Below are 11,970 nucleotides of genomic sequence, written 5' to 3' on the forward strand. Positions count from 1 at the left end.
TTGAGGTAGTAATGCCGGTATGACTGTATTTGTTGCCTATAGTATTATGTTGCTGTTACTGTTACTGTTTTACGAATTACAAACAAAATGCAGACACTCTGATGCTGTGCATATGTACATGAGGATAAAATGTATCATACTCTCAGTGTCTGTGTTCTGGTTATTCTAAAATGGAAAAGTTGAAAACAGTATTATGCAAATTGTCCTTTACAAGTGTTATGTAGCATTTGTATAAAATTCCTAAGCTCCTAATTTATATTTAAAATCAATAAATTAATCAACATTATAAACTTATTTGTTCCAATAAAATGATGGTAGTCATGTATATAATTTATACAAATCGATAATCTCTTAAATGATTTAGTCACTTCTTGAGATAGAACAGCGTTGTTTGTGCAAGGGCTAAAGAGGTGTATTTCCCAGAATGCCGTTTCCCTGCATACAGCAGGCCTCTCCTGTTTAGCCGCGTTTGCCAATTTTCAAAATTCTCGGTAAAAAATTGATTTCTGGATTACCTAAAGAAGTGTAGCTATTAAGATAAAATAAATTTCCCCTCTGTTCTCTGTTTTACATGAATTTAATGGGAATGGATCATGTCAAACTCCGGGGTCAAACTACATGAAGTATTGCAGATTGTATAATAGCATAGACATTATAGAGAGAGATTGTAGTCATCAAATTATTCATAAAATATGTTTTGTTCTATTTTTCAGGGGAATATTTGCCAACAGCTCATGAGTATTACACGCTTTCTTGAATTTCTGAACACTATTCCCTTTATAGTAACAGTAAGTAACTTCGATCTTGAAATGTTGAATACAATTATGTATAATTATGATATTTATAGATTTGAATTATATTATTCTATATATACATTATAATAGATATTGTTTGAAATTCATAATTGTAGATATTACTTAAGCAATAAACCACCCCCTGGGGATGGTATACCAAGAGGTTTTGACCAGTGAACGAAATATATGCACGAGCGATAGCGAGTGCATATATTGAGTTCACTGGTCAAAACCGAGTGGTATACCTTCCCCAGGGAGTGGTTTATCGCTATTATATTATACCAGTATATTGAAAATATCGGAAACAAGATAAGAACTAACGTTTTCTCGTTTCATATGCGCCTCTGTGTCTAATTTGCATAACAATACACTGCTTTTCAAGACAGCTGATCTTGGCCTCAATGTGAACGTCGTGCAGCGACTGGATTTATTTATCTGCTCGTCGTTTCTAGGGATAATCTGTTCATTGATCGGCTCATTAAAAGTGCACAGTGATGAATAAACAACCTGTTTGACTCAAGGTATAAACTTGAAGTGGTTTATTGAATACAGCGTGCTTCGATCGTTCCCGGCCGAATTGGCGACTCAGTGAAATGATAGACAGGTTGATATTTACAATGTATTTATATTACTGGAAGTTACATCAGTAGATTTTCGGGTTTGAGGATTTCCCTCTCGGATTGATGACTGATAATCTAGGACAGGATCCCAGACAAATTTCTATTTAGATTAATGGTAAGTCGGCCAGTGTAACCTCTTTCACTTGCTTCATTTTTATGACAGGACAGGACAGCTCACCAATGTTTCCACTCCAGCCGCGCCGAGGCTGGGACGTGCATGCCTAGCGCCTTGACCTTAGTACATGTAGTAGGCGATGATTTGAACAAATACGCGATGACTGGGTTGCTTTCGAAATTTCCTTCATAATTTCTCATAAAATATTGTCTCATTGAGAGAAAATCCTCATCTGACAATTCGAAGAGTTCACTATCAGTATCACGGCGGACTACAACTCAACGCTCGTGCAGACGAACAAAATTTGGACGCGTGCCAGCAGTGCATTATCGTACCAGCAGTGCATTATCACTCGTTTTAGACGCGCTAGTTCGATGTCTAGACCAATCAGATCCCTCGATTTCCACCATCAATATACTGGTATAATATAATTTTCTTTTTGCATACTTTTTGAGAATTTCAAAGTTTTCTTAATGAGTGCTCTTTAAAAATTTGTCTGAATTTCATTTACATATTTCATATTTCTGAAGGTTTGATTACTATATTAAAAATTGTTTGTGTGATTTTGAGTATATTTGTGTTTTAATCTTAATATTTCTAATTGTTTAATCATTTTTTCAATAATGTAAATGACAAATTTCTTTTGATTGTTTTGATAAATATGATCATTCTGAGCTTTAAAGACAGAATCAAAGATCAACTAATTTATTACATTTATTTCATACAGCTGTTTTGGCCTCCTTTGCGGAATGTCTTTATTCCAGTGTTTTTGAACTGTTGGTTAGCCCACAGCATTTTGAAAAATATGCTGGTAAGTATTTTGATGTGTTGCTCTCCACTTTGGCCTCAAAAATGAAGTTGATCACTGTATCAATGACAGTGGTAGAACTCAGGTCTGTATGGTATCACATAACAGTGCTGTCTTATAATGTTATTGTTTTGTTAGCCTGTCTATTGGCTGAATAGGGAACTTGCAAACCCGCCATGTTGAATGTTGCATCATGGGAAATGTGATAATAAATACTAATCAAATAGTATTGTAAACAATAATGATACATTTTTTAAAGCCACAAATGATCAATTCATAGTCATCCTGACCATTGTGGGAGGTTTACTTTATCGGTAGCTCCTGATTAGGTATTACAATAACCACAGATAGTCCTTTGCGTCTGAGCATGCTCAGTCTGGATTGCAAGTTCCCTATTGGAGACCTCACTACAATCACAGTAGTGAACAGTGTTGTGGGATCATAATTCAGCCGGTAGACATGCCAATGTTATGTACTACATGTACTGGTACGATTGTTTGTACAAATGCTCTCAGAATTTTGTAGCTGCTCATCAAGAACTGCAATTGAAACCATGACAGAAAAGAACTTCAAACATGACACATTCTACCCAAACATTGCAAACTTGCATGCACTCATCATGACATTCTGTTATCTATTGAAAATTCCTTGAATAAAATTATCCCAATATGGCTGTCAAAAAAAAGTGAATTTCAAATTTGTAAAAAGAAATAGCCAACTGTTGTTCAATGTGAATTCTGTGATCATTTTACTTTAACTTTTCACAAATTAGTATGTTCTGAAAGTAGAGAAATCAGATTGAGATGCATTGTGCACTAGATTCTAAGTTTGATTGTAAAGAATATACTATTATTTTTACGCCTAAAATGTAAGGTTGATCCCATGTTATGGTTGTCATTGCTATAATTAGGGTACAAATGTACACAGCTGTTTTTATATTGTAAGAGTACTGAATAGACATTAAATGATGTACTTCAGTCATATGATCAGCTACAAGCTTAAAATATCTCATATGTGAAGCATTGAATACACGGCTGACCTCTTGAATGGCCAGATGATGTACATCTATAGTATATATAGGATAGAATTACGGACTTTGAACACCTGTTCATAACATTGATCCTGACATATTTCAAGATTAGTTCACTCTCGGGGGTTTCTTTGTTTTGTCGATTTGACTGATATGTATTTATAATTATGGCCACACAACATTTTATTATTGTTACTTCAATTTGCATCCACAATCCACAATGGAGTGACCAAGTTAAAATAAAAATGCTCCATTTTCCTGATATTTTCAGTTTTGCTTATAGCTTATTTCAAGGAATCTGCTCACATGCAATCAGGTCAAAACAGTTTAAATTCTCATCCAGTGCCAAAGTTTTGATGCAAACACACACACACACACACACATCTTACGTCCCCGTCACAGTATTCATCTAAAAAAAACAGACTACACAAAGTAGTGGTTAGAGCGCTGCAGTCTGCTGATAATCCAGAGTCTAAATTTAGATAAAAAGACCATAAAGTCAGTCTTTGTAACAGCTGAAACAATAAATAAAAACTGAATAAACAACCTAACTGGCCACAAATCAGTTTGTGTAGTAGTTATCCAATGCGTACTCATTAGCACAGTTTGTTTTCAAATTAAAATTCCCAGAATTTGATTAAAAAAAATTCACTTCCATCGTTTGCCAGCTGAAATTTTTAACTGAATTTCTTAGTTTTCTACCACTATCACAATTTATTTGATAAATGTTTATTTATATAATAGTTTGTTTGTGTGTTTTTTAGGTTAACATTTTATTCCTGTTTTGACCTTGACATTCCAAAACAAGGCAAAGTGTACATAATTATACACTGTAGATGACCCAAAGTTGAAGGATTCTTTTATTTATATTAATCCTGATAAACATCACTGATTCACACAATTTTGAATGCCAGCTGATATCGAAAGCCTGAAACAATAATTCCCAAATTTGATTAAAATTCCTACAAGGAAATCATTTCCAAAACTGTAAATAGCAAATTTATATATGATAGTCAAAATAACACTTAAGCATGACAACTTAACTATTTGATAATTTGGTTGGTAATATTGTGTAGAGCTAATCACATGATAATAGGACACACTTATGGTGTGAATTCTTTGTATTTATGAAATGGGTAATTTTTTTATGTGTTCTGCTTGTGATTGTTATAATGAAAATGTGTTTATACCAGTACATGTTTAGGCTAAAATCATGATCAATGTAAACACATATTGGATGGTTAAAATACCAGCCTAACATAACAAATAAGATGATATTATTCATTTCTGAAGGATGCATAGAGATATTATGAATCATCATCTCTTACGGTCAACTAGATTTGAACTGTCCCCTGAATAAATGTGTTCATTTTATCTATCTATCTATCTATCTATCTATCTATCTATCTATCTATCTATCTATCTATCTATCTATCTATCTATCTATCTATCTATCTATCTATCTATCTATCTATCTCTCTATCTCTCTATCTCTCTATCTATCTATCTATCTATATATATTTATTTATTTATTTATTTATTTATGACAATGCTGCCATAAATTTTTTTTGTATTGTGATAAAATACAACAAAAATACATTTAATACCAGGAACTTTCTGGTGAACTATTATCAAGGCCAGTACATGTAGGCCAATGTATTTTCGTATTCTGTATATAATTAAACCCTGAACCATTGCCTTAAAGGGACAGTGTGGTTATGAAACAAACACAGCTCAATTAGGGGACATCATGGTTATGAGGCAATCTGATTAAATTCCCATGTAGTGTACTCAGTGTGATGTCTTTTTAACTCTTATGTTTATTGTCATTTGTCCTTTTGTGATCGCCTGTTACCTACATCTGACACAATACCATAGGTTTTCTTGAGCAACGCAAGAGCGCTGAGTGAATTTACCCAACGAATGAGAACGCATAATATGCAGAAACTTACGGCTGCAGTACTTCAGAGTGCTTAGCTGTTCAAAAAGAGCTCGAGCATAGAACGCAGACAACAATGTTATCGCTATTGTTTAGTTCTCTTTCTTTCAATTTCGAATGTTGAGTGTTATATTGTAAGACAGATTCTGGTTGGCTACTCATAAGTATGAGATTGGGTTCGGGAAAACCTATGGTATTGTGTCAGATGCAAGTAACGGGTGCTCACAAAAGAACAAACGAGTAAACATAAGAGGAAAAAAGAAATCACACCTAGTACACTACATCGGATTTGAATATTAAAGATTGGGTGGGTGAGACAGCTCCATCAGGTTTTGTCAATGTCATTCTTCAGCTCCATCAGGTTCTGTTATGTCAATGTCATAAGGAAAACTAACAACTAGAAATAATACTGATTATACACTATAATTATATTTTTAACCTGATTTTACTTTACATAATAAAATTCAGTTCTCATACCATACTCTAGAGCCATACTATTCAATATTTTAATATGTAATTTGTCTTTTAATCACACACCCCCACCTCATTTCATAATCAAGTTTATAAGTCAACATACAGTATGTAATAGCATGTTAACAATATATTTGCTCAAGGTTTGTCTACCTAGGAGGTGGACAGAATGTATATATCTACCAAAAGTAACCAATAATTTCTTACAGATACATAATATTTTTTCTATTTTTTGATCCCTTTTCCATTTATTTATGTATTCATATTTTCTTAATACTGACTTGTATTATTTGTATCTGGGAGTAAAGTCATATTATTATTATTAATATTATTATTATTAATATTTGAAGGTTACCCAAGTAAAAACAGATGGGAAAAGAGGGTAGACTTTATCTATCACCTATTATATGTGTGGGTAATTTCTGTAATTCACATCACTCAGATACTAACAAAATCTTTCACCTTTTTATTTGTCATCTATCACCTCGTCTTTTCTGCAATACATTCTTACATTGACCTTACAGAACGATCTGAACCGAGCTTTACAGAAGATACAAACTGCCTTTTCACAACAAGTTATAATTTTGTGCTCAACTCTGCTATGCTTGATCTTTACCAGGTGAGATTATGGTGTTGTTGATGTGTGTGTACAAGTAGTATCAAGGTCAGATAGGATTTTGCACATGATGAAACCAGACAGTCACTTTTGAGTGCTTAAACTATTTGTTCACCAACTGGTTAGACTGCCAACAGATGCTTGTGCCATTTTTTAATTTAATTTTTTTTTTTTTTTTTTTTTTTTGGGGGGGGGGGCTAATTCTTGTTAAACTATTACAATTATTGAGATATATATTTCTAAATGTTCGTGGTATTTGAGCAATGAAGGTACGATTTTGGTGTTGCAATAGCTCGCACCTTTGTCTAATAGTATTGGATGGCTCAAGATTGCAGGCAAATTTATACATATACAGCAATAGTTATCAATAATTATTATGATTTTTTTAACACCACGCAAAAACTTGAGCACAAATGACTGTTAACAGTTGCTTGTGTTAATTTTTGTTGTTGGTTATGAAAATTATTATAATTATTGAGGCATATTTCCAAATTTGCATGGAATTCATGTTGAATGGTGAAGATGAGATTTTGGTGGTGTAGTACTATCAGCACATTCTAAAGTTTAATTCAATGCTCAAAATTCCATTAAAAAATGAATATGTCGTAATAATGTTGATGATTTCAGATTTTAAACGATAAAATCTAGCACAAGCAACTGTTGAGTCTACTGTGGCCACAAAAATGAATTGCAAAATATATGATATCATCAAATTGTACCAGTCATAAGTGTGGAAGAAAAACTACCCCAAAATATGGTGTTGAGTTATGTGTAGTCTTGACCTTGGAACTAAATGTACATTACGTTTTATTAAATCATTTTTATTACATGTTGTATTTTTTCCTTTTTCTTCATCATTTTTGTAGAATGATCTGAATCGTGCAATGTCAAGGGTTCAGACAGCACTTTCTCAACAGCTCGTGTTCCTCTGTTCGACACTACTTTGTCTTGCTTTCACCAGGTGAGGTCAAAATTTACATGATGGTGTGGAGCATCTTGACATGCAAAGGATGGCTTGGATTATTGCTAATGAGGCTGTTGTTGGTTCCAAGTAGCGTAGGACCTTTGCTTGGTTGATTCCAAACATGTTCTCTCGACACATGCTTTAATAGCGATTTCAATTGGTTCATTATTCAGACCTAAAATTAAAAAATTTACAAATTCACGTCGCATCGACTCAAGCGACTTAGATGTTGACAGTCATGGCGAATTTATTACATCACTTACAAAATGTTTCCGTTTGTGATTGGATAATCCAGTCTCTTGAGGTTGATTCATTAATATTCATATCACATGAGCAGGACTACAGCTTAGATAAGGAAATTTAAAATCCAGTAAGAAGTTGGACCAGTTTTTTGGCCATCACTTCATTTATATTGAATTCAAATGATTATAAGTATATGTCGAGAGGATGTAGTCCAAATCAACCTGCAAAGGTCCTAAGAGCTTGGTTCCAAGGTGCATCGCATGCCAATTTACATCTCCATGGGTTTTGTATGCACAAAGGGTTGTGCATGCATATTTAAATGATGAAGATATTGTTTCACAAGGCAAAAAGTAACCACATTTAGTAACTTTTCACACAATGCATCTTGGAACCAGAAAATCCTGTGTTCGTACTGGTGCAGTGACTTTATCCATAGAGAGTGGTCTTCTCCACTGGCTATGCTAAATCCAAGAATACTAGCCATGCTCAAGCTATGATAAATTCACTACATAGTAATATGTAATATGCTATTTTAAATTGAATCTGCATTAATAATGAAAGGACTGGTGTCATTTGCATTTATGATGGTTATTTGTAGACTCTTCAAATGTTGAGTTATCCATTGTTATGTGTACATGTAAGTTGTGGTGGTTGTTTTTCTGTCAGTAATGAAGCAGATGTAAGAATTTACATATTACGTTTGGATTTAAAACAAAAGGCACCCTTATCTATTTGAATACATCATTTAGGATATGCATGTTTTCCAAACACCAAATTCTTGTCTGCTTCTCTATAAACCGTACTGGTGATTGCATGTCTGTTGAATTTGTATCCATGTAGTTTGCAAAGGTGGGAAAAGGAGGGAACATTTCTGACCAGTGGACACAAATTTTTATACAGACAGAAAATTATAATTGAGAGAAAAAAATGCTTGCAGTGGTTATGATATAGATTGCAAATTATTTTAAGTTTAATATAAAGTATTTAACTAATGCATCAAACTGCTCAATGTGAATTCCAATCATCCTAAATTAGCATTGTGATATTAATCTTTTGAACAGTTCTAATGGAAGCATATATATATTAGTCTTGTCTCCCAAGAAGTCCAGTGAGGGTTGTGCCTCATGGTTTAGGATCAGTGTTTTATTCATGTTGACATTAGTATCGCAAATTATTTGACCATTATGATTATGAAATTCCATTAGTCGACAACTATGTTTATGTACAGCAGAAACCTGGACCTATACGGTGCCAGTATATCTTGAACAAACACATTCTATTTTCAAAATGTCAAAAGTTACAGGTTTTGGTCTTTCAACAGATATGTGATCTGCATATTGATTAGCACATATGCATAATTTATGCCATGACAGTACAGAAAGAATTCAATATGTGCATAATGAGTATAAAATATACATAACTGCTGTCATACAATGTAGAAGAAAAAGCGGAAAATGTCACATGTTTGCTAATTAATATGCACATTAATGGTAATGTGCATATTAATTAGCAAACATGTATAATTAACTCCATTATTGCAGTATACATATATTTCAATAAGACCACATGTGCTGTGCATATTAATTAACTAGTATGCATAATTGATGCAATTTCAGGAAAGATTTTAATAATACCTTGAACTCTTATTTGAGCTCAGAAAATTATAGGAAGGAATAGGGTAGTATCAAACATTCTGTTCAATGAGTAAATTTGGTTCTAGTTGACCTGTTCTGTAAAACCACCCAGTTTGTAATTTGACATCTAAGATCTACATCAGATCGCTGTCATCAGTCCAGTACATGCTATCAAGCAGTAAAATAGACAGATTTCATGTAACACAAATACAGCTAATGGTAACATGTGAAACTTCCTCACAAATGATAAACCTCTTATTTGCGTTATGAAAATCCTTTGATACTACTTTAAATATAACTTGATAGTGTTGGTTGAAACTTTGTTTTGCATAGTTGTTCAGATACCTACAATGTAATCAACTGTAAAATTGTCTATTTGTGCTTCACCAATAATAGCACACAGTACATTATATTTTGCTTTATAAATGTCAGAAAATTTTCATTTCATTAAAGTACACTTTTCATACAAAACATAATTATATAAACTGTTAGCTGCTATGTCAGTTCACTTGTCTGGTCAGGAGGGGTGAAACAACAAACTGTTGAAGACAAGGAGAGTCATTGCTTTTGAGCTTTTCTTTTTAAAGTGTAGAGCTTCCCAAGTGATTGTAACCCCAGTGGTCCTTCCAGCAACCAAGCTTTACACTAACACAGCAAAATGAAATAGAGTAAGAATTCAATAATGTATGTGTGTGTGTGTGTGTGTGTGTGCACTAATAAGCTCTCTACAGAAAGCTTTCTTTTGCAGTGATGTAAATACAGCTAACAAGTGCATGAGTTGTGTCTGATAATGCTAATATTATAACACTTCTCGTGATAGTCTGTAAGATATGCCATGATGTCATTCTGGCCTCATTGGTCTTGGTTGATGCATGGGACATCCACACATGTCATATCTCACAGACTATTCTTTTGAGAGTTTACTTTAAAACCTTGAGAGTTTACTTTTAAATCTACTTAAGTTGCAAAAATATCACCCTTGTTTGACTAAAACTAATGATTTTTAACATAAATCAATAATATAATCAATTTTTGAGGTGTTGCACAAATATGTATCATGGTAGCTAATTTTTATCCTCTCATTTTATAGAGTTGCTGTTAAAAGTAAGATTTTGGGTAAAAGTTAATATTTGTTTGCTGTTTCATTTTTTTCCCATAGTTTTTATAAGACAATTGCAGATAAAATATACCACCTTTGGCTTGTTTCCATTTCAAATAGCACTTGCTGACTTGACAAAGCAAATTATTGAATGTATGTACATGAAATGAAATGAAATGAAATGGCTATGTCACAGTTGAGAGTAAATTTGAATTTAGTTTTTAAAAGTTCTTCAATGACTCAGTATATGAATAGCTTAACTTGAACAGATCTGTTCAACATTCCAATAATATGACATCCTTGAAACCTTGACTACATTTCCATGGTCATGTGTGACATTCATTGATGAAACCAATCAATACCACTCAATTTGATAATTAATTAATTTATATTTTATCCTTATCAGTGCCGTACATGGCTATTTTAACCAATTCTCTCAGCTTTGATACTGATATAGAAATAGGCCAAGTTATTAAATTACTCTTCATGTTATAAAAAACAAAACAAGGAAATAATATTGTCAGTTATATTACACCTCAGTTCATCTGAAATCACGTAACAGTATGTTCATTCTAAACCTAAGATGCGAAGAGTAGGAGCCATTTTGTGACATGCCCATGTTCAAGCCAGTAAGCTTTTGGGACTTCTGTAATAAATAAAATAAACATACTTTTTAGAGGTAGTTCCTTGATGTGTTCTTGTAATGAGCTATTTTTTTCATTCAAGAAATGTACCTTTCATTATTTGATAGTATAATATTTCTTCATCTTTTTCACTTTTTACCAAATAAAGGTTTGAATAAATGTCCTTATTATGTCTCTTTCAGTATCTGTGGTGTTGAACACCTTGAGAGGCCCTCTGAAGAAAAGATGACCCTGTTTGAAGCTGTGTATTTTGTGATAGTGACCTTCTCAACGGTTGGATATGGTGATATTCAAGTACATCTCTGGCCTTCACAGCTCTTTGTAGCTATAATGATAATAGCAGCATTAATCATTGTGCCAATCCAGGTATGTATACATCCAGCCTTATGACAAGAAAAGTAGCTATAAAATAAGGGTTTTTACATCTCGTTGCAGATTTCATGAGATATGCAAATATGCCTAGCAACAATAGTTATCAAACATGATCGTGATCAAGCTTTCGCCGTGGCCATGTACGATGATGTTGAGAACAATAGTGTTGCTAAGCATTTGACCCTTTCAGTTTGACCATCCCCACAAGTGGTTGCTATGGGTGCAGTGGCTCACACGGGATCTCATGAGATCTGCTGTGAGACGAAAAATTGCTTATTGATATTGAACAGGTGGATGGACCAGGTGTTATGTCAAGAATTTTGATTGGAATTGATGTATAATGTTACTGCAATACAAGAATTGCCTTCCCACTGGACTTTCATAGGATGAACACAGTCTTAACACTAGGTGGCACTAAACATCCTCACCAGTATATGACAGGAACGTGAAGGCTTAAATGTTTACACCAGAGCCAATGTTAACACTCGGCTAACACGGTGTTAAAATCAGGTAACACTGGAATAACAAATCAGAATAAGGTAGTATACTAATTGTTGAATACAGAAAGTCATAAGTTTGTTGTGTTTATAGAGATTTTGATTCTATATATTGACATTAGTT

At 33.4% G+C, this 11,970-nt stretch overlaps 1 protein-coding gene across 5 annotated transcripts in view; it reads left to right on the top strand.

The window, feature by feature from the left end:
* The window catches only part of LOC144441141 (potassium channel subfamily T member 2-like), a 229,253-nt gene that overhangs the window by 177,598 nt on the left and 39,685 nt on the right, over positions 1-11,970 (top strand). For all 5 annotated transcript variants that reach the window (XM_078130675.1, XM_078130676.1, XM_078130677.1 and 2 more), the window contains exons 6-9: positions 714-788; positions 2,257-2,340; positions 6,302-6,396; positions 11,160-11,343. In XM_078130675.1, coding sequence (XP_077986801.1) covers positions 714-788; positions 2,257-2,340; positions 6,302-6,396; positions 11,160-11,343 — 438 coding nt within the window. The remainder of the gene's footprint in view (positions 1-713; positions 789-2,256; positions 2,341-6,301; positions 6,397-11,159; positions 11,344-11,970) is intronic.

The sequence above is a fragment of the Glandiceps talaboti genome, chromosome 10 (assembly GCF_964340395.1).
Source record: "Glandiceps talaboti chromosome 10, keGlaTala1.1, whole genome shotgun sequence".
NCBI classification, from domain to species: Eukaryota; Metazoa; Hemichordata; class Enteropneusta; family Spengelidae; genus Glandiceps; species Glandiceps talaboti.